General features: G+C 38.0%; 1 protein-coding gene across 9 annotated transcripts in view; it reads right to left on the bottom strand.

The window, feature by feature from the left end:
- The window catches only part of ATG4C (autophagy related 4C, cysteine peptidase), a 71,671-nt gene that overhangs the window by 20,223 nt on the left and 26,936 nt on the right, over window positions 1-24,512 (bottom strand). For all 9 annotated transcript variants that reach the window (XM_015570154.1, XM_015570155.1, XM_015570157.1 and 6 more), the window contains 4 exons: window positions 15,040-15,273; window positions 11,317-11,647; window positions 8,510-8,580; window positions 3,093-3,229 (listed from right to left, as the gene is read on the bottom strand). In XM_015570154.1, coding sequence (XP_015425640.1) covers window positions 3,093-3,229; window positions 8,510-8,580; window positions 11,317-11,647; window positions 15,040-15,273 — 773 coding nt within the window. The remainder of the gene's footprint in view (window positions 1-3,092; window positions 3,230-8,509; window positions 8,581-11,316; window positions 11,648-15,039; window positions 15,274-24,512) is intronic.

Below are 24,512 nucleotides of genomic sequence, written 5' to 3'. Positions count from 1 at the left end.
CGGATAGATAGATGATAGATAGATAGATAGATAGATAGATAGATAGATAGATAGATAGAGAGATAGAGAGATAGAGAGATAGATATAGATAGACAAATAGAAAGATAAACAGGCAGGCAGACTTCCTGTGGTAAGAGCTGATAAAGCACCACACCAAGTTTCTTTCTCCTCACAGAACTGTAAAGGAGAAGGTACCATCTCTGAAATACTGTGGAATTACTGATTAAAACATTTGAAAAACACAACTGAATGGTGAATTTTAAGGGGCATACTATGCAATGGTTTGGCAGGAAAAAATACAACTGCTGATGAAAATGGGAGAGGAAGCAGAGGGGGAGGGAAGGGAAGGCGAAAGATGAGTACAGGTGGAGGTGGAGGTGGAGGTGGAGGTGGAGGTGGAGGTGGAGGTGGAGGTGGAGGTGGAGGTGGAGGTGGATGTGGTGGAGGTGGAGGTTATGGAGGTGGAGGTGGAGGTGGAGGTGGAGGTGGAGGAAGAGGAGAAGAAAGGAGAAGAAGAAGAGGAAGATCATTTTTCTTTTAGGGCTATTAGATACTTTTTTCCACTTGTAAGTGAATGCCTCTTTACATGCTTTCATTTTGGCTTTTGACCCAAACACCCCCTCTGACCAAGCATAACACTTAGCATATGATCTGCTACACTCAGCCACTCAGCTCTTTTTATCTGATAATTGAAAAATTAACATGTGTCAATAGTCACTGCTCTCTCATTTTAGTGGACTATAGTATAAATTAACTTAGTAAAAGCTCAAAAATATGTTACATTTTTAAAAGTCCATGTTTTAAGAAAAAAAATATGAAAACCAACCAAAAGTTCTAGTCTCTCTTACCAATTTGCTATCTGAACTTGACCATAGCACTTAACTTCTGTCTTTTCTGTCCTATAAAGAAAATCCAGTTCCTGACTGTGAGGGCAAAATGAGATTAACATGTATTGAAAATGTTATACAAATATGAGAGTTAACAAATATTTGTTGAACAACTCCTATATGCCAAACAGGGTTCATTTCACCACAATCCAGGCTCCAGTGAATCACTCAGGAGCATTAGGCAGTCCGCCATCTGAGAGATACTCTCAATACCTCTAAGTAGCAAAGCCCTCGGCCAAATATAACATGCCTCGAAGCCATCTGCAGCCCATTCCACCAGCAACGGGGTTGTGGCTAAAGGAGTCAGTTCCAAGATTGGTTGTTTCTAATCTTTTCATGGCAGTGGGAAATGGAGAGGGAATCCAGTTCAGATTTTGTTAGAACCTACTGAGACATGACAAGATGACCCAAGTCTCAAAATCTTCAATGGACTCTCTAGATAAAATGGTTTATAACTTCGCATTCTACCAATAACTCCACTAAAGAACCCATGAGTTAGAAATCAAAACCCCAATTCTATCTAAAGGATTAATATGTTATTAATATATGATATTATTGGTGTTATTAGTAACAAGTGTACCTACAAAATTTTAGTAACTGTTAGGAAAAGCCAATATGCCAGCTAGAAGACTTCCATATACCACATACAGAAAAGAATTGCTCTAAGTTTTTAAAATCAGTACAATTTAACCTGAAGATACATTTTCCACTATATACATAGAGACCACAATATGGGATTAATGCTTCATGTGGGGGAAAAATTGTTATGAATCATAAAACAAAAATCTAGACTTTATTTCAAGATCACTATATCTCATAACACTTCATTCAAAAAGGAATTTGGTCTCTGCCCTTGAAAAAAATGAGAAATTTTATTAAAACTATGCAAATAATATAAATATTATAATATTAACCAGAAACTAAGTATTTCAAAAGTTAAAGTTCTATGACAACTGAATATCTTGGTGCCCAAAACAAGATAACATAATTAGGTTCTTCAGGAAAAAAGAATTATGAAATAGAACAGATTTTTAACTGGTTAATATGAAGAAAACAAAGTTGGAACCTCTCCACAGTCTATCTTCATCATTTCTGTCTATATAAGTAATCATCCTAACTTCTTATTGACCTCATGGTGACACAGGAAACAAATTAATAGATAATGCAGCCATAATAGAAAGTCTGTCTGTTTCAATAATTATTTGACATAATTTAATGTGGGTTTTATGAATAAATAAAGGTACTTACTTTTAAAAATCATAAATAATGATAATGGGAAATGTAGATATATTACAGACTAGAGGCCTGATGCACGAATTCGTTCACCAGTGGGGTCCATCAGCCTGGCCTGCGAGATCGGGCCAAAACCAGTTCTCCTGCACCCCCCGAGGAGTCCTAGATTGTGAGAGGGCACAGGCCAGGCTGAGGGACCCCACCAGTGCACGATCAGGGCCGGCGAGAGATGCAGGAGATAGGCCAGCCGGGGAGAGACCAAGGAGGACTCCAGGGCATGTCCAGCCTGTCTTGCTCAGTCTCGATCGGCTGGACCCCAGCAGCAAGCTAACCTACCAGTCGGAGCATCTGCCCCCTGGTGGTCAGTGCATGTCATAGCAAGCAGTTGAGCGGCCTTAGCATATCATTAGCATATTACACTTTGATTGGTTCAATGGCTAACCAGTCGACCAGATACTTAGCATATTAGGCTTTTATTATATAGGATTATGATTTTTGCTGCATCTGTGTCTCCTTGATTAGCTACACAGATTAAAAGGCTTTTCATCTTGTCATAGAACACTGCCCTCTTCAAATCACATCTGACCTTTAATGAAATTTAAAATCTCTGTCAGCCCTGGCCAGTGTGGCTCAGTTGGTTGGTAATCATCCATGTACCAAAACACCAAAAGGTTGCCGATTCAATGCCCAATCAGGGCACAGGCTGGGTTGCAGGCTTGATCCCTAGTAGGGTGCATGCAGGAGGCAGACTATTTATGTTTTGCTCTCATATCAATGTTTTTCTCTCTCTCCTCCTCCCATCCTCTCTCTTTAAAACTCAATTTTTAAATATTTTTTATATCTCTAATGTCAAACTTTGATTTACAACTATAAAATCATCACTACTCATTAAATAGAAAATATTGCAAACCTTCTGTATTTTTCATATGAGCTATCATTGCCTTAAAAAAATAAACAGCTCTCATCTCCTACCTTTATAAACTCTAAGTAGTCGGTGTTGGTTCTTTCTCCACCAAGTCTAACAGGAACTAGAATAATAACAGCTTTGTCATCTGTATTACCAGAGGCTATGGAAGCACACTGTTTATCAATTACATCTGAACTGTAAACTGAAAAAAAAAAAAACACAATGAAAATGTGTTAAATGCTTTCAGAAACATTTTTACCCTAATTTCCCCACATTGGCCAGTCACCTGATCTCTGACATCACTATCAAAGTCTCAGTGAGTTAAAAATACCTACCTCATTTATACATTCAACAGATACTTATTGAGTAGCTACTGCATGGCACTGGGTCTTCAAGGGCAAGCAAAACGGAGAAAAATCCCACTAAAAGAGCATACACTGTATACATGGAAATGGGCAACAAATAAATAAAATAGATGTCAGATGGTGCATCAAAGAAAAACAAAGGGAGAAAGATGGACAGGAAATGCTGGGGGCAGGGTCAATTTAAAATCAGATGGTGGGCAAGGTCTTGTGAGAAACTAATATTTAAGTTAAGACCTAAAGTAAGAAACCAAGTAATGCAGATACCTGGGAGAAGAGCATTCCAGGCAGAAAGATCACCAAGTGCAAATGTCTTAGGGCAGAAGCACAGCTAGCATATTCCAGGAATAAGAGGCCGGTGCCTCTGAAGGGAAGTGAGCAAGGGGTACAGGAGCAGAAATGAGGTAAGGAGATAAAGTTACCGACTAGGAGAGAGTGAAGACAGCTTGTGTGCACTCTTAAAAGGCCATTGCAAAGACTTCAGTTTTTACTTGAAGTGAGATGGGAAGCCATTGGGAAGTTTTTTTAGAAAAGGAATGTCCTGCTCTGACTTACACTTCACCAGGCCGGTTCACGTGTTAAAGGCAGACTATAGGGGCAATGGCTGAAGCCCAGAGAACAGCTAGAAAGCCTCTGCAGTAATTCAGCAAGAGAGGCTGATGGCTTGAACAAAGGCTGTAAATTATGAAGACTGGAAATGGTCACAGCATGGTCATGTGGAAGCAGTGAAAAGTGATCAATCTGAAGATAAATAATTCTCTAATACATTAAATGTAAAGTGTGAGAGATGAAAAAGGAATCATGGGTGATTTGAAGGGTTTGGGTATAAGCGGGGGTTGGGGGGACAAATATAAGAGGGAGGACTGGGAACTCAGTTTTTAGACATGCTAAGTTTGAGACGCCTATTAAACATGCAAGCAGAGAGGAAGGCAGTCATGGACACAAAAGCCTGGATTTGGGGAGAGGCCCAGGGCAGACCTATAAATTCGGGTACTGACAGCAGACAGATGGTACTGTAAAGCCAAATCCATGTACACAGAAAAAGACATGGAGTCTAAAGGCTGAGCACAGCACAGCAACAATTTTAGAGATCGGGGAGATGAGGAAAAACCAGCAAAGGAGACTGAAGAGTTGGATGGACAAGGAGATAGAGGGAACCTGCAAGTTGTATTCTGGAAACTAAGCAAACAAAATGTTACAAAGAAAAGGAGAAAGTGGTCAGCTGTGTCAGCTGCTACTGACAGGCTGTGTGATGTGAGGACTGAGAAGGGATCACTGGATCCAGCAAGATTAAATTATTGATAAGGGTAGTTGTGGTGGAATGATGGGTGGGAGAGCCCAAGTGGAATAATTCAAGAGAAAATGAGAGAATTCGGTAGAAGCAAATACAGACAAAACTTTATTTTGTTTTGTTCAACATAAAATAGTTTTATTCAAAACTTACTTTCCACCCACACTCCCTGTCAGTTTAACCAAACTCTTCTGCTTTTCCAGTGAGCTGCTTAACAAATTCTGTCTCTTGTGCCCCAGTGCTTCCTTTTAAATTCCAAATTTAGACTATGAGCTACTGGATTCTTTGTACACAAGCTTCCCCATTTCCACCAGTCAGTCTAAATCAGCAATTTTCAACCTTTTCGTCTTATGGTACATATAAACTAATTACTCACATTCTGTGGCACACCAAAAATATATACTTTTTTGGCCGATCTGACAAAAAAAAAACAGGTATAATTTTGAATTATTCATAGTGGACAGCTATTATTATGTTGGCTGTTGTTATTTTTTATTTAACAATCTAAGGGAAAAGAAGTCAGTGCCCCTAACTAAATAGTCAGGTATTGCATGTTTTAAAAATTCTCGCCCTAGCTGGTTTGCCTCAGTGGATAGAGCATTGGACTGTGGCCTGGAAGGTCCCAGGTTCGATTCCGGTCAAGGGCACATGCTCGGGTTGCGGGCTCGATCCCCATTAGGGGGCGTGCAGGGGGCAGTCGATCAATGATACTCTCCCATCATTGACGTTTCTATCTCTCTCCCTCTCCCTTTCTCTCTGAAATCAATAAAAATGTATTTTAAGAAATAATAAAATAAAATAAAAATAAAAATTCTTGCAGCATACTGGTTGAAAGTCGCTGGTCGAAACCAAAGCTACAAAAATGCCACAACAGTTCTTTCCATTTGTCTCAATTCTATCATCTCACTTTCTTCAAACAACTCAGTAGTGGCTTCTGACTATAGACCTTTAAATTCTCTCACTTTTCTAAGGCAGTGTACACATGACCATCTCCTACCTTTCACTTCTCTGAACTAATACACAGGCCAATCAAATGAAGTTTCCCTTCGGAAAGTTCTACTTCCTCCAGAAGCAAATATTGCCATAGTAGGACCAAGTAATAATATTTCCACTGTCATGTAAAACAATTCCTCCCTAATCAAATGCCTCTTACCCTTCATCTTCACTGGACACACATTAATTGAGGGCCATCGATTTACCGAGGTGTTCAATGCTAGAGGGGTAATAATAGCAAATAAGACCCTGATTTCAGTGTCTGGTTCAATCGTTCTGGTGTTTCTCCACCACTTCTAACATATGTAAGGACTATGAAATAGTCTACATAACAACCTCACTCCAGCAGATACCCAACCAAATGATTCGGATGCCTTTCCCCTATCCCTGCTACCTTAACAATCATTGATCTACAGGGAGAAACAGATCATCATAAGGTGATATTACAAGTGATTTCAAGTGCAACATTTAATAGAGATATTTCCAAAATGTTCCAGAGCACAGAAAAACAAACTAATTCTGCCTGACGGGAGTAGGAAAGGCTTTACCAAGGAGGTAAACTTTGAGAATGTTCTTAAAGAATGAATTAAAAGTAAACAAGAGGCCTTTTAATAATAAGGGACATGCTAAGCAGAGGCAATATGTGCAAAGGCATGAGAAAACATAATAATAGTATGTGCAAGGAATGGCCTGAAGGTTGACAGAACTTGGGTGTATCAACATGGAAGACAGTGTTGGGAGGTAAGGCTGGAAATGCAGGTCAGAACAAATTATAAAGGACATCGTGTGCTTCAGATGCTAAAATAACGAGGCCAGAGTAAATGGACAGTCATAGGTTTTTACATTAAGGGACATGATCAGTTTCTGTTGATCAGATAGATCAAAAAGAGGAGAGACACAAGGAAATCAAGTTAAAGTCCATGTTACAGGTAAGGGTCTGATCTAAATCAATGAGAGTAGAGAAGAGAGAAGAGATTTCAGAAAGAAATATTTTAAGTGTAATTGGTGAGCTTTCGTTGAGGAGAGTCAAGAATAAGTAAGTGTATGCATATGGACATGATACTATTAGAGAAGAAAAATAGGAAGAAAGGAGCGGGGTAGAGGAAGTGATGAGTTTAATCTTAAACATGATGAATTTGAAGTGTTTGAAAACATCTAGGTAGAGATATTTGAAGGGCAGAAGAAAATATAAGTTACCTCATATTGGCACAAGCAACATTGAAAATGTAGTTTCAAAAGCCCAGATTATAAAGGACATTGTACTGTAGTGTACAGTGCAGAGTCTTAACTACTCAAAGCCATGGAAAGAGATGCAATTACAAAAAAAGAGAATTCTGAATAAGAAGAGGATGCAAGGAACAGAAAACGGAACCTTTTAAAATACTAATGATGGCAGAGGAAAAATTATTGATAAAATCTGGCTTCACCTAATTCCTAACCCTATAATTTATCAAAATACACTACACTGATATAAACTCTTCCTTTAGGATTCTGAAACATCAGTGTTAAAGATTTTTAAAACTACTTGAAATTAAACAAACCACTTATACTAATATAATGAGGAACTTTGTGTTGTTTAATTAACAATATGTAACATTTAAAGACCAAGGCTGTTTGTTAGCAATAAAAGCACAAAAGGCAAATTCATAAATTTATTTAATGGTTAATTGTTTAAGTACATCCTTTGGCTAATTAGCACTCTTAACACAACAAATTTTATTTGCAAGTCTTCCTAGCTAAAAAGAATATATATATATAGTACCTGTAAAAATCATACTCATCTGAAAATTTACAACTTTCATTTTCATATGGCTATCAGCCTTTCTTTTAAAAAAAGACACAATTAACCTTAACAAAAAAACAAACGAAGTGCATGTGTACTTAGTTACCATTCTTTCCACATTATGTTTATAATGTTAGTTATCAGGGTAACCTCTACAAAATAAAGCATTTTGGAAATACCTTTATATTAAATATGATTGAAGTATATTTAACTTTCCCCAAACATTAACATATTTTATCCTGATAATGGCATTTCTATAAAAAATAAATTTAACAGTATGTGATGGCTTATTTAAAGGCACTTTTATTTTATCAGCAAATTAAAGTCTCTATTTTACTCCCAACAGAGTTTGACATTATTATAGATATTGGTGCCCTGGCTGGTGTGGCTGAGTTGGTTGGAGCATCATCCCCAACACCGAAAGGTGGCAGGTCCAATTCCCAATCAGGGCGCATGCCCAGGTTTCAGGTTCAATCCTGGTCAAAGCACATTCGATAGGCAGCCGGTCAATGTTTCTCTCTCTCTCATTGATGTTTCTCTCTCCTTTCCTCTAAAATCAATAATAAATAAATACATACATACATAAATAAATATTAGTCATTAAACAGAAGACCCAAACAATAAAACAAGGCAAAATTCTGGACAATAGCTGCAACATTAGATGATGTACTGAAGCACTATTACAAAACAAATTCAAACGAGGAATTTTACCTCCTGGAAACATATCCATTGATGAGAAGGTACTTGGCACATACTCAGCCCAAGTATATATCTTTGTTAAATTTTCTCATCTAGCTTTTTCTAAAGTAGTCATTTTAAATATTGGAATTTTCTTTAATAGCTTATTTTAGTATAACAACTAAGAATTCATAGTATATTAAGAAATATTTAGTAAGTGCCTACTATGTGTAGGGGGTTATATAGAAACACAAAAGTGTAAGACATGGTCCCTACCTTCATAATCATTTAGAATATAATTGGGATAACTTAAACACATATGAAAAAGTCTGACCAATTGAACAGATGAGAATTAAAATTATTTATATTCCTTACCTGTACAATCTTGTGCAACATAAATAGTTATTCCTCGTAAATCAGGGTGTCTTGCTTCTTCAACTGCTTTTCTAAGAAATAACAAGTACATCCTTTAAATCCTAACTGTTCTTTTCAGTTGGTAAGTAAAGAGTTAATTTAAAAGGAAAAAAATCCATCATTTCCCTGACATTCTAATTTAACTTGTAATGTCTGCTTTCAAAATTACCATCTGAGTGGTATCAAAAATCAGGTCAATTTTTTCAAAGTTGATTATTACACTAAATTGCTCAAAGAACATTAAACACTTGCTAACCAATGGTATTACAATATGCTTCAAGGTTTGCTTCATAGTAACTGACTAGCAGTGAATTTCTATTTGTCCACTGGTACACTTATGAAAGTCTTTTTCTTTTCTTTAAACAATAACATGGCTTTTTTTCCTTCAATCAAAAACCTGTATGGCATGAACAAATGAATTTCCTAATTTTAAGCCTTAGAATTCTATAGACCTAACTGCAAATTGAAAAATATTTCTAAGTGAGTATAATAGTCTCAAAGGTGTACAATATAGCCCTGGTTGTTGTGGCTCAGTTAGTTGAGTGTCATCCCATGCACCAAGGGGGCGTGAAGCAAGAGGCAGTGGATCCCATGTTTCTCTTTTCCTATACCTTCATCTCTAAAATTAATAAAAGCATTTTTTTTTAAAGTGCATGATAGTTTTTAAAAATCACAATATCTTGCGCTAGCTGGTTTGGCTCAGTGGATAGAGTGTTTGCCTGTGGACTGAAGGGTTCCAGGTTCAATTCTGGTCAGGGGCACATGCCCAGGTTGTGTGCTAGATCCCCAGTGGAGGGTGTGCAGGAGGCAGCCGATCAATGACTCTCTCTCATCATTGATGGTTCTAGCTCTCCCTCTCCATTCCTTTCTGAAATCAATAAAAATATTTTTTTTAAAAAAATCACAATATCTTGCCCTGACCGGTTTGGCTCAGTGGACAGAGCGTTAGCCTGCGGACTCAAGGGTCCAAGGTGCGAGTCTGGTCAAGGGCATGTACCTTGGCTGCAGGCACATCCCCGGGGAGGTGGGAAGGGGTACAGGAGGCAGCTGATCGATGTTTCTCTCTTATCGATGTTTCTAACTCTCTAGCCCTCTCCCTTCCTCTCTGTAAAAAATCAATATATTTTTTTAAAAAATCACACTATCTTGTAAAAGGGAATTACACAAGTTGTAAAAATATAAATATTTTTACTTAACTATATCCTTATAATCTTTAACTTAACATGCATGTTAACTTATTATACATGTTTGTTTATTAGTACAGAAGGATCAATAACTATGGGCCATAAGTCAAGTATGACCTATAGTCTGGGATTTTTTGGTAAGAATGGTTTTTACTGTGTAAAGGCTTGTTTTTAAAAAGAAAGCAAGAAAGAAAAAAAATAGAAAAGAAAAATGAGCAATAGAGACCTTATAAGGCCGGCAAAGACTAAAATATTTACTATCAGGCCTTTTACAAAAAAGTTTTCTGCACCTTAAAGAGTAGAAGCTAAGCTTTTATAAATGTCATACCAAGCTGAACTTGATATTATTAACAATCCATTTAATAACATTATGAAAATACTTTTTCAATTGTAAGAATCTGGCCTATAAAATAAAATAGCAATTTAATATAGTATGCAAAAAATTTGGTAATAATTTCAAATTTATAGATGACTCTAAATGGAATAAATTTACTACAACATACTATACTTGGATGACATATTAATAATTCCATTTATAGTAATAATAATGGGACATATAACAAATAAGGCTACTTTTTAAAAACTTAAGTAGTATCCAAATAAATGGCACATAAAAAGATGAGGTTGCCCTAACCAGTTTGGCTCAGTGGATGGAGCGTCGGCCTGCAGACTGAAAGGTCCCAGGTTCGATTCCGGCTAAGGGCATGTACCTTGGTTGCGGGCACATCCCCAGTGGGGGGTGTGCAGGAGACAACTGATCAATGTTTCTCTCTCATCGATGTTTCCAACTCTCTATCCCTCTCCCTTCCTCTCTGTGAAAAATCAATAAAATATGTTTAAAAAAAAAGATGAGGTATAGAGAAATTTGACCTTAGACTTTTTTATATATATTTGTATTGATTTCAGAGAGGAAGGAAGAGGGAGAGAGAGAAACATCAATGATGAGAGAGAATCATTGATCGGCTGCCTCCTGAATGCCCCCTACTGGGGATCAGGCCCGCAACATGGGCATGTGCCCCTGACCGGAATTGAACCTGGGACCATTCAGTCCACAGGCAGACACTCTATCCACTGAGCCAAACCGGCTAGGGCGACTTTCGATTTTTTTCTAACTATTCTGTCACAAACTATTTTACTATGATATAATTATAATACTAATAGTCCCATACATACAAGAATTTGATGTGTGCAAAGAAATGCTGAAAACATCCATTTTAGTTCTTGACATTTCATTACACTATTAGTACATTACAGCCCCTAAGTTAAACTAGTAAAAAAAACACCTGTAATGTTATGCATGTTACAAAGGTGAAAGAGTTGTTAGTATTTAGAATAATTCAATAAGGTAGTTTAATGAAAACTTGGTTAGAAAGACTTAGACATCTATACCTGTGAGCAAATGAAGAAAACTGTCAGTAAATGAAATGTAACTAGAGTTGCGAAACGGTGCAAATAAAAGCTCCTTCATGAATATTCTCACATAGTTAAACTTTAAAAGTTCCAATGACGTATATACACTGCAAAAGTCAGTATCGCTGAGCCTGAGACCTCTGCCATGAGATGAAAGACTGTAAGACGTTTTACCTTAAAATGTGAGCCACCACAGCTGGTCCATACCAATCTCCAGCTTTTTTCCCAGACTTCTTTCCATATTCTATCAGTCGATGTAAGCCAAAGAGAGCCAAGGGGGAGTCACCAAACCAAGAGACGATTTTCCTGTGATAAATTTCATTTCGCATTTCATGATCATCAGAGTACCTCCCAATTGTGTCCTTCAGAGAAATTGTTGGGGTTTTGAGTTCTCTTTCCCCTGACAGCGATGCTTCAAATGATGCAGTAAATTTTTTTACAGTGTGGGAAGTCCATGATTCAGAGTCTGAATTTTCAATGTTCAAAGCATCAGGCCAGGTCCAAGCTATAGTAGTTCCAAAGCAAGGTGTTCAGATCTTTTAAATAGTTAGACTTTAACAATTCTACTAAAATAAGTATGCAGCATTTAAACTTAGATGGGTTACTAAACTAAAATAGCAAGCTCAAAAAGAGGTAAATTTATAGAGACAGAAAGTAGATTAATAATTGCATATGGAACAGGAGTGTATTGGGAGTAAATACTAATAGATATGAGGTTTCTTTGGGGGATGATGAAATTGTCCTAAAATTAGATTATGGCGATGGTTGCAGAACTCTGTAAATCTACTAAAAATCATTGAATTGTTCACTTTAAATGAGTGAGTTTATGATATGTAGATTATATCTCAATAAAGTTGATTTAAAAAAGAGAGAGCAATGGAGGAAAAAAGAGACATACGTAATACTTTCAACAATAAAGATTTTAAAAAAACAAAAACAACAAAGCAAATAAAATCCAGCTAGTTTGGCTCAATGCTTGAGTGTTAACTTATGAACCAGACGGTCATGGTTCGATTCCTAGTCAGGGCACATGATCAGGGCACATGCCCCAGGATACAGGCTTGATTGATCCCCAGTAGGGGGTATGCAGGAGGCATCCGATCAATGATTCTCTCATCATTAATGTTTCTCTCTCCCTTTCCCTTCCTCTCTGAAATCAATAAAAATATATTATAAATAAATATACTTTTTTTTAAAAAAGCAAATAAAGGTATGAGTGGAGAAATAGGTCAATATATTGATAATGCTTACTTTTGAGTAGCAATATTATTCTCTGGACTCTTCTATAGTTTTTATAATTTCTAAAATTGGACTGTATTACATAAAAACGGGGGGGAAATCACTAAAATGAAAGCCCCCCTCCAAAAAAAGAAAGCGAGAGAGAGAGAAATAGCAAACTCAGACACACATAGACAATTCTGAATATGCTTTTTTTTCTTTTCTTTGACAGCACTGAGATGGGATAAAGACTTTTGTATCCCATTACCTGTACTGCTTATCAGATATCCAGTCTTGCCCATCCAAAGGCACAGTGAACATATTCACTAACATTCAAAGGATTTATGAGAGAATAACTTCAGAAAACAAGTTTGTTTTGGTTATGTCTTAAAATAGAAGTCTGACTATGGCAATTTTTAATATTTCTTAAATTTTTTTTCTCATACAATCCTTTCATTGTTTAAGGAGTAATATGAATTTGCTAGTAAATGAAAAGGTATAATAAATAAAGTCATTAAAGATCAGCATTCTTAAAAAAAAAGTCAACTTTTCCACAATGTCACTGTTTTTAATAACAAGACAGTCCCCAAAATCAGATGTAATTTCAAGTTAACAAAATGAGTCCTAGATTCAGAGATATAGTCAAGACTATGAAAAATATTCCAATTCTTGCCCTAACCAGTTTGGCTCAGTGGCTAGAGAGTCGGCCTGCGGACTGAAAGGTCCCAGGTTCAGTTCTGGTCAAGGGCATGTACCTTGGCTGCGGGCACATCCCCAGTGGGGGGTGTGCAGGAAGTAGCTGATCGATGTTTCTCTCTCATCCATGTTTCTAACTCTCTATCTCTCCCCCTTACTCTCTGTAAAAAATCAATAAAATATTTTTTTAAATATTCCAATTCTTGCCCCTGATTTCACAATAAATCCACCCCAGAGTTTAAAAATTCTTCTTCCTTGCATTATTCACACCACTTTTGAATAAACGTTCTCCACATGATCTCATCAATAATCCCTATAGAAAGGTTACTAAATATTTGCCATGCATTCAGAAAAACTAACAAAAAATGACAGCACTTGGTAACCATATAGCGTAGCCTAAAACGGTAAACTAAAATCCTCCCACAAATGTACACATTATAAAAAAATGTATTAATAGGAAGGGTAAGGGAGGTAGCACACTAGAAAAAAAAGATATATGTAAGTTAGGTATCAATGACATTTTTAAGAGTCTAAAAGACTAAATAAGATGACCTTATTAAGAAATGCCTAATCAGTTTAACTGATTACTGTCATATCTATAAAGATAAAAATAGTTTTAAAGTATTATTGATATATAGACAGAAAATAAAGAAGTGTAAAATTTGTTACAATAATGAAATTTAAATAATATAAAAATATTAACTATCTGCTCAAAGTCACTGCTATTGACCTGCCCAGGATTTACTGAACTGGAGATAATCCAGAAAATTCTATCAAAAATCTATATATGTAAAAGCCTAAGCAACTGGCTGACCAGCCAACCAGCCAGTAGCTATAACACGCACTGACCACCAGGGGGCAGACACTCAACGCAGGAGCAGAAACCACAGGCATGTAAACATGGAACAGACTGATGAATCTCAGAGGGAAAGGAGAGAAGGGGAGGGCAGGAAGAGATTAACCAAAGGTCTTATATGCTAACTAGAGGCCCCGTGCACGAATTCGTGCACCGGGTAGGGTCCCTCGACCTGGCCTGCGGGGATCAGGCTGAATTCAGCTCTCCAACATCCCCTGAGAAGTCCTGGATTGCAAGAGACTGCAGGCCAGGCAAAGGGCCCCCACTGGTGAACGAATCTGTGCACCGGGCCTCTATATTAATAATAGAGAAATATGCAAATTGTTCTGGACACCATCACGTAACGACCAATCAGGACGGGGGCGGGGCCGCAGCAGAGAGCTCTCAGCATGCCTGCACCAGGGGTCCAAAGGGCATGGAGAGGAAAGGAGAGCAGATAGGCAGTTAGGGGATCAGGGCAGGAGGGGAGAGCAGATAGGCAGTTAGGGAGATCAGGCAAGGAGGGGAGAGCATATAGGCAGTTGGAGCTATCAGACCAGGAGGGGAGCACAGAGAGGCAGTTACGGTGATCAGGCCGGGGAGGGGGGGAGCAGATAGGCAGTTAGGGGAATCAGTCCAGGAAGGGAGAGCAGTTAGGCAGTTAGGGGAATCAGGCCAGGAGGGGAGAGCAGTTAGGGGCATCAGGCAGGCAGGCAGGCAGGCAGGTGAGCGGTTAGGAACCAGAGGTTCCAGATTGTGAGAGGGATCCCAGATTGGAGAGGGTGCAGGCCGAGCTGAGGAACCCCCCCCCCCCCCCTCCCCGTGCACGAAATTTGTGCACTGGGCCTCTAGTAAATAAATAATAGCCACACCAAAACAAAGACTACTAAAAATTGAACTTACTTAAATCATGGTAGTAACCAAGAATAATAGGTATGTTCCACACGTGTTTTTGAAAGGGGAATCATGAAAGTTTATGTATAAGTCATACCTCACCCAATTCAATAAGGATGCAATATGTTAGATTAGTTTCAACTTTAGAAGATATTAGGGAGTCAAGAAATTAACCTCAGGGAATTTTATGCAGTTTAAAAACTGGCGTTCAAATTAAAATAAAACAAAACAATAAAAACAGATATTTGATTTACCTCTACCAAGAAAGTGTAGTATGAGTCCTTGAGCCAATAGCATCTGGCCAGTTCGTAATGTACAGCCCCAACCACAGTCTGTTGTCAAAGATGAGCCTTCTATTTGAGGAAATTCTTCCCTGTAGGTCAGCCATATTCTTGAAATAAAATCTTTACGAAATTCTTCTACATTTCCCGAAATCACATGATCTTCTATTGTACATCCTGATCTTGCAGGTAACAGTTTATTTTCATCTACAAAATAAAAATATAAATTATAGTCTAAATATATGCTGAGATGTCAATAATGGTATTTATGCCATTATTATCCATATGATAGAGAGTATGTCACAATTTTTCTAATCTTTTTTTCTATTTAAATGAAGATAAATCTTATTCATCCTAATCAGACTATTCTGAAAATCAAATGAGAGTGAACTTTGAATGTTTTGTATACTCTAGCACTAATATATTATCAGTAATATTGTTAATAATAATATCCTATAGTCCAAACATAATCGACTCTTTTATGAGGGGATAATATAAATATATCTTTTCTTTTTGCCTCATTTGGCTCAGGATATAGATATTAGTGCTCTCTAAAATGAGATCTGCAATAAAAATATCATGATTGTCAATGCATAAAAAATGTGTTTGAACTTAAAATCAAATAAAATATGCACACTGTATTCACTGTCATGAATATTTAACTCAAATTATAAAATCAAAACCAAGATAAAGAGTAAAAATATAAAATTCTTATAGTTATCCTTTTATGTGGAAATATAATTTTTTAAAAATTGTTGCAACCCATATATATCATTTTTAAAGGCTTTTTCAAATTGATTACCTGTAATATAATTTCTATGTGAAAACTATAATCACTGTTTTCCCAATATTTTATAAAACACTAGTACTAAAAATGAACTAACATTCCTTGATTACTCTGAAAGTCTTAATAATCTTTACAACCTTAAAATGCAGCACAATGCCTAACACAAGTAGATCCTAATAAATGTTGGTTGGTTTGGTGGGTGGATGGTGGGTAAGTAAATCTTCCTACGACTCTCAACTCCAAGGAGTTCAATTTCTAATACCCTTCGAGAGGATGCTCAAGCAGTTTTATCATGCTTTTATTCCTCATCCTTCCTGCACCTATTCTTCTTCAAGGCCATTTTGAAAAAATTAAATCACCCAATAATAAAAGCCCAGCAACCAAACAGTGGAACGACCAGAACAATGGGTTGACCAGTCACTATGATGCGCACTGACCACCAAGGGGCAGAAGTTCAACACAGGAGCTGCCCCCTAGTGGTCAGTGTGCTCCCACAGCGGAAACGTCGCTTGGCTGATGGGGATAAGCAGCGCTCCCACAGCGGACAGATCCCCACAGGCCACACCCCCCACCAGTGCACAAATCCCGTGCACTGGGCCTCCAATACATCCTATATAATAAAGAACTAATATGCTAATTAGACTGAACAGCAGAACAAGTGCCTGGACAACCTTCTGGACAATCTTCCAGACGAAGCTGGGGCTGCAGGGCTGGCCGAGACAGTCAGGGCTGTGAGGGCCGAGCTCCTTGCAAAAATTTTGTGCATCAGGCCTCCAGTGTGTGTGTGTGTGTGTGTGTGTGTGTGTGTATCAGGGGTCCTCAAACTACGGCCCGTGGGCCACATGCAAATACAAATATTGTATTTGTTCCCGTTTTGGTTTTTTACTTCAAAATAAGATATGTGCAGTGTGCATAGGAATTTGTTCATAGTTTTTTTTTTAATTATAGTCCGGCCCTACAACGGTCTGAGGGACAGTGAACTGGCCCCCTGTTTAAAAAGTTTGAGGACCCCTGATATATATATATATATATTCAGCTTAATGGAGCTAAGTTGCAGCATATAGTTTCAACAATAATAAAAAGAATAAAAGCCAAGGCCCATTATCAATGAATATCTCTCAATGTTAGAGGTTAAAGTTAATTAAAAATAAAATGCCTGAAAATTGAACATGGCACTAAAAATATGTCCAAAATGTCCACTTTAGAGACATTTAACTTCAAAACTTGATACAATAGTTTCTAGTAACTCTCACACCTCATCCTGTGGCTTGCCAAACATATAGTTCCTAACCCCCTACTTAGAAGTAGTTACTTCCTTATCCTCTTAAGATCTAGACTCCTCTTAATATTTACTCTAAATATTATTGGAAAACTGCTAGTACTAAATGAACTTTGTTATCCTGTTAACTTTCCACTATCTGACTGATTTTCCTTTGTCACATCTTTAATTAATTATATCTGCAGCCGTGCATGGACCACATTCTTCAAAGTGTGTTGTTAGGTGATTTTGTAGTTGTGCAAACATCAGAGTGCACTTACACAAACCTAGATGATATAGGTATACTACTACATACTTAAGCTAAATGGTATAGCCTATTGCTCGTTGGCTGCAAACCTGTACAGCACGTCACTCTACAAAACTACACGCGAGGTCAAATCAAGCATGAGAAAACAATGCAATCAAGAGGTGTAGTAAACACAAGCTGTATGAGGCTTCTGGTAGCCTAACATGGCATCGTTTTACAGCAAAACAAAAAAATTGATAAGTAGAAAGAGCATTCTCTAAAATAACAATTAAAAGTATAATACAGGAAATACAGAAACCAGTAACAGTCATTATCAAGTATTCTGTACTGTACACAATTGTATGTTATACTTTAATACAAATTACGATAGGGATTTTTCAGCTCCATTATAATCTTATGGGACCACCATGTACTAGGTATATGAGATCCATCACTGACTAGAACATCATTATGTGGGGGATAACTATATGCTGTTTTTTAAATCTACATCTGCATCCCTCCAGATTTCAAGTACCCTAGAATAGAAAGAATATATATATTTTTTAATTTTATGTATTGATTTGAGAGATAAATTTGTTGTTCCACTTATTTAGGCATTCACTCGTTGTTTTCTGTATGTGCCCTGACTGGATTTCAAACCCACAACCGTGGCTTATCAGGACAATGCTCTAACCAACTGAGCTACCTGGCCAGGGCCAAAGAGAAGGAACAGGTTTATCTTGTGCTCCCATGAATCTTCAGCACCTGCCACAGACTTCAGTCCACAGTAGATGTGCAATAAACATCTGTCAGGTGAATGTAAAATAAATGGAACCAAAGGAAAAACCCATTTTTTGTTGTTGTTTGCTTTTGTCTTTTTGTTGTTGTTTTTTATGACAGAAGAGACTGGAGAACTTTATGAAGGATAGGAATGTCTGACAAAAATCCATTACGAAAAAAAAGGAAAGTTGATAAAGCAAAGAGAAGAGAATTTCTGGTAATATTGAAGGCTTAGTCAAGGCTGACTATCACAATCAGAAATCACAATTAGACAAGCTAATCTGAGAAATAGTCAGAATTTAAGCAAATTACAGAATAAAACCTTAGGAGTACAGCTATTTAGCAGATGTGGGGTAAATTAGATATGCGTATGTTTTAAAAATGGGAATGTATTGAAAGTTGGACAAATAACAGAAAAGAGACTATTAAAACTGACCAGGCATATAGGAAAGAAAACCCAATGGAACTACTAGAAATGAAAAATATAATAACTAAAAACAGGAGCTTAGTGTAGGATTAATTACACACAGCTCAGGAGATAATTAAAGAACCAGAAGTGAGAACTAAAGAAATTATTCAGGACATAGCACCGAGAGACAAAGTAATAGTAAATATGACCAAAGAATTTCAGAGACATGGAGAAAAATCTAACAGAGCGATTTATCAGAGATACAAAAAGAGAGAATAGGAAGAATGGGGAACAGCTGTAATTAAAAGTGGCTGAAAATTTTTCAGATTTTAAGAAAAATATGTCAAAGCAATCACTTCTATGCCCATGGCTTCAGTAACTTTTTATATACTCTAATAACAATACAATTTTAAGTGTTTTTATTTGTTTTATTTTACACAGAATGCCTCATTTACTAAAACCAGATTCCAAATTGCTCTGTGAAAACAATCACAAAAAATGTGATATTAGCATGTTAGCTTTAAGAAATTTCCCTAATTGTTTTTGTGTGTGTGCTATTTTTTAAAATATAAGTTGGGATGTCACATAACAAACTGAGCCAAAATAAATTTATAACAAACTTTCAACCAGAGAGCTCCACTTCTATGTTCCACATAACAGAGCCAAAAGTCATCTTCCTCCACAAACCTACTCCTCCTCCGGCACTCCCTATCCAGGAGAAAGTCGGTCTGTCTAACCACTCGGCTCCTTCTTGCCTGGAGATGGCTTTCCCAGGGCAGGGCACCAGGGACCAACACTGGCCATGCCGGGCATCCCCACCCCTCATTCCTTCCCCGTCGTGTCTAGCCAGTTTCTCTCTCAACTACCTGAAAGCCCAGTTCTTTTCCCTATTTTCATTTCTCAAACCTGCCTGAGACCCTCCAGTCCTCAGTCTTTCCTATGTATCGCTCTATTTAAGGTCTTGTGGGACTATATGAAGACTTTGGGGTATTTTTTTTCCTTTCTCAATAACAACTCTAATATCCCAACATTGGAGTATTTATCTATTGTTACCTATCCAGATGGTACCTAAGTGAAGGAATCAAGTTAAGGGCTTGGTGGTACCCTTGCTCCAACCTGTTAAGCAAGTTGATACTCAGGACAATTCACGTGAAAACAATTTAGGGTTTGTCATTTAAGTTCAAAATAGAGACTGACATGGGAGAGGCTGTATGGTGTTAAGTGAGCTGCTTTCAGCATCTCAGACAGAAACTGCCTTATTCGTTCCAACTATAATTTGAACACAGAAGGAAAGAAAATTGTGGGAAAGAAAACATGAAGTAACTGAATGGTGTGAGATGTGACTGCCAGTGCTGCAGAAGATAGGTTTTTGTTTGCTTGCTTGTTTTTTACCCAAAGGAGAACCCACAGAGTTCTGATTACTTTAAAATTTCCACTTTTACACAAATATGTTTTAGTCTTACTTCAGTGATTTAACAGACTTCTCTTTTACACTGACTGTTCTAAAAGAGAGGTGTTGTGTTCTTGAGACTGTTGGTAAAAAAAAAAAAAGGAAAACAAATTTAGACTTTAATTTGTAACACAAGGTAACAAATTTAGACTTTAATTTGTAACACAAGGTTTTGGGCATTAAGATGCCAGATCCTCCACAATGCTTGTCTCCATGGCTCCCTCTCCTCTCCCCTCCCGTGGATAGAATCCTGTCCAACTTTAAGAGTGCTGAGGTATGCCCAGCCAGCTTGGCTCAATGGCTGAGCATCGACCTATGAACCAGGAGGTCACAGTTCGATTCCCAGTCAGGGCACATGCCTGGGTTTTGGGCTCGATCTCCAGTAGGGGGCGTGCAAGAGGCAGCCAGTCAATGATTCTCTCTCATCATTGATGTTTCTATCTTTCCTTCTGCTATCCTCTCTCTCTTTCAAATAAATAAAAATATATTTTTTTTTTTAAAAAAAAGAGTGTTGAGGTAAACGTTCTAAAGTTAAAATGGCTGGGGTGTTGCGGGGAGAAGAGGGAAGAGAGAGGGAGGAGAGTGGAAAAAGAGAGGAAATGTTTGATTAAAATAATTATGGGTAACAACGTGGCTAGTGAAGATGCATTCTTTTAAGTAAAAAACATTGTCATAAAGATGTTAAAGCCCCATTTGTCTCCCTTAAATGCCAGAGATTATTTTATTTCATAGAGGAAATGTATTATAGCTCTTATTCTATTTAAATTTTAGTTAAGCTCTTAATTTCATTAAAAGTTAGATTAAGCCTGTGAGTTCACCCAGATGGGACGTGGCTTTGTAAATGGGAAGTACTCTTTTTTCAGAATTACTCAGACAGTCTTGTGAAAAAATGAACGAATTATGTGAATTAATTGTGCCTTTAAACAAAAAGCAGATAATTATTTGTAAAAACTTCTGCTCTGCTTGGTTCTGTACAGTAAGCCTCTGAGTGATTTTACAAACCAGTTAGTAAATGGGTAGTGGTAGTGATAGAAACCAAAATAGGGCCTTTATATAATTCTTTTTTTAAGATTTACAACTCACTTTCATGTATATCTCATTTGGCCCTTCTAACTACAAATAAGGCCCATGTATAGTCTCCCTCTATTGCTAATGAAAAAGCCGAGATTTAGAGATAGGTCTCAAATGACTGTGTAACACAGCTACTGAACAGAAGCTGATGTGGAGGTGATAGATACGCCAAATTCAGTTCTTGTGGTGCTTGAAAAGCTCTTTAGAATGCAGCTCATGTTTTACAATTCCTCCACAAAGTGGGTCTATCTTAACTTGCCCCAGTTTTGAACATTTCCATTCAAAATTATTGTCTACAAGTCAGAGGCAATACCTACCTCTCAATTCCATGTTCATGAATTCATTATAATGAGTAAGAATAAAAGGAGACGTCATAAAATAGCATGAATTTACCAGGCAAACAAGCTGATATATGTTAAAGAGTTTGTCCCAAAGACTTTGAATTGCCCTGGACAGAACTTTAGGAGAAGCTGGTAAGAAAGCAGGTAAGGATTAAGCATTCTGATAGAAAGTGTTAAATCAGAATAGTTAACAGAGTTTGTGAGTACAGAATTTACCTTTTCATGTTCAACATGATAGTAAAACTTTCAATTTGTTTTTAATTTGGGGGAGACATTCAATAAAGAGATATAAGAAACCTCAATTTCAGCATTTGCCTATTATCGTTTCCATAGAAACAAGGTCATAACACTAAAATATAAAGTACAAGCACAATGAAAGTTTGCTTTTAATGTCTTTATTTCAGACAATTTTCTATCAGTTACCCTGGAAACTAAGAAATACCTACTTATGTGTGAAACATTTTGGCTTTTCTACAATGGAGAACTGAATTATTCGGTTACACAAAATTATACATGAACGATGCTCTGCCTTGTTCTTCTGAGACTGCAACATGATTTCTTCTAAGTCATTTTGAAGAGCTATTCCTAAGAACCTAGTATAGATTTCAGTTAAACTTAAAAGAAGTTTTCTACTACCTTGCCTTTACCTGTCAATATATCTAACTGATGGTAGTATCAGTAACACAATAAAGTCCTGTGATACAATTTTATGATTGCTCATCAACTTTACACAACCTTTTATGTTATGACCTTATGAGCTTTACTAATTTTCTGGCTAAAGATTCTCAAGTTACCCCTTCCTCCCCCTGAGGAGTGAGTAGGGAAGGAATTGGCAATATTATGTGGAAAAATCTCTGAGCAACATCTTTCCGCTGCTTTTTCTGGTGAGAATGTTAATAATCATTTGATGGAAAAGATTTAAAAAATATAGAAAAGTTATAAAGAGAAGTAATGACATAAAACTTCTGAAACAGTGCTTGACATCTAGAGAGCGCTCCAGGATGTACTTCCATGCACTGCATGGAGCTCTACTACATGACTCTGGTAGCTGTTCAGTGGACCATCAAATGGTTGGAGCATCATCCATTTACCCACCCTTTATGGTTGGACCTCTTCTAAGGTGAAACTGTACACAATCTTATATAATAAAAGGCTAATATACTAAGTGTCCTGTCGTCAGGTCATCTGTTCAACCAATCAAAGTGCAATATGCTAATGATATGCTAAGGCTGCTCAACCACTAGCTATGACATGCACTGATCACCAAAGGGCAGACAGCCGACCAGTCGACCAATCGCTATGACATGCACTGACCACCAGGGGGCAGACACTCCGACCAGGTTAGCTTGCTGCTGGGGTCCGGCCGATCAGGACTGAGCAAGACAGGCTGGACATGCCCTGGAGCCCTCCCGCAGTCCTTCCCCGGCTGGCCAACCTCCCTGGCTCCAATCGTATCTCTCTCTCTAAAAAAATCAATCCTATATAATAAAAGGCTAATATCAAATAGACCGAACAGCGGAACGACCGGTCACTATGATGCGCACTGACCACAAGAAGGCAGACACTCAATGCAGGAGCTGCCCCCTGATGACCAGTGCACTCCCACAGGGGGAGCACCACTTAGCCAGAAGCCAGGCTCATGGCTTATGAACACAGCAGCAGTGGTGGGAGCCTCTCCCACCTCCATGCAGTGCTAAGGGGGTCCGACTGACGGCCTGCCTAAGCCATCAGTCAGACATCCCCTGAGGGCTCCCAGACTGCGAGAGGGCACAGGCTGGGCTGAGGGACCACCCCGAGTGCATGAATTTAGTGCACCGGGCCTCTAGTCCCATTATAATGTGTTATTCTAAGGACACACATAAAAACGGATGCATTGTACCTCCCTATGGAATTCAGGATGTCATTTCATAGTTAAAGTATTTTAACATTAAATGTTCTTATCGCAAATTAAAGTTGCTATGGTTTCTCACTGGACATTATAACTCATCTTTTAAATTATTTTTGTTTGTTTTTGTTTAAAGTATTACATACGTCTTCTTTTACCCCATCAATCCCTCTCCAGCCCCTCCCACCCCCCAGGACAAGCCCCCAGTGCCCCAGTGTCCGTTTCCATGGGTTATGCTAATATGCATGCATACAAGTCCTTTGGTTGATCTCTTACGCCCCCCACCCCCACACTACCCTGCCTTCCCTCTGAGGTTTGACAGTCTGTTCGATGTTTCTCTGTCTCTGGATCTATTTTTGTTCATCAGTTTATGTTGCTCATTATATTCCACATCCTCTTTTAAATTTTTGAGGTTCTGGTGTCTTAAATTTGAAAATACTACCCTAAGATCTGAAAGTAATGCTGATCTTAGATGACAATTTAGAAGATATCCTTAGAGATGAAGGAATTAGTGAAAGAACATATATGCATAGCCCAAGGACACAGACAATAGTGTGCTGAGGGCCAGGGAGGGTGATGGAGGTTGGCTGGAGGTGGGCAAAGGGGGAGAAATGGGGGATTCCTGCAATAGTAGCAACAATAAATTACCATCAAGGTGCAGCAAGCATGACTGCAGTGCTCACTGAGAAAGAGAAGAATAAAACAATATGCATCTTAAATGCCACCTAAATAATTAAAGTTTAAATATGGATCCATTTTCTCCCTCTATCCAAACTGCAGCAGACAGAGGAAGAAGCCAGTCCTGATGCTGACTCTGACCCAGGGGCTTGAGCAGCTTCGCAGAGCCTGGGCAGGAAGCTCAGCCTTGGAGCCCAGCTTGTCCTTGGAGATAGGATTGCAGTGTCACAGGGACTGTGCGTTCCGCTTTCCTCTTCTAAAGAGGTCAGTTTTAAAATGAGGTAACTTCTTCATAAAACGTGTTACATCTTTTAAAAGCAAAATCACTGCACTTTGCGTTAGAGACTTCTCAGAAATACCCATTTTGCATCAGATGTGACTTTGTGATTTGCCACGTAAGTATTGGCCAAGTGATCTTTTAATTGCATCAGAATCTTCGGATGTCTATGAACTGGGTAACTCTGGAACTACTTGGTTTTCTGGTTGTCCATGGTTCTTGTTCCACACCTTTGCTAATCAATGCCTGTACCTGCCCATCTC

The sequence above is a fragment of the Myotis davidii genome, unplaced genomic scaffold, assembly GCF_000327345.1.
Source record: "Myotis davidii unplaced genomic scaffold, ASM32734v1 scaffold205, whole genome shotgun sequence".
Classification (NCBI taxonomy): Eukaryota; Metazoa; Chordata; class Mammalia; order Chiroptera; family Vespertilionidae; genus Myotis; species Myotis davidii.
The sequence above is the reverse complement of the archived record's forward strand: the minus strand, read 5'-3'. Positions and strand labels throughout refer to the sequence as shown.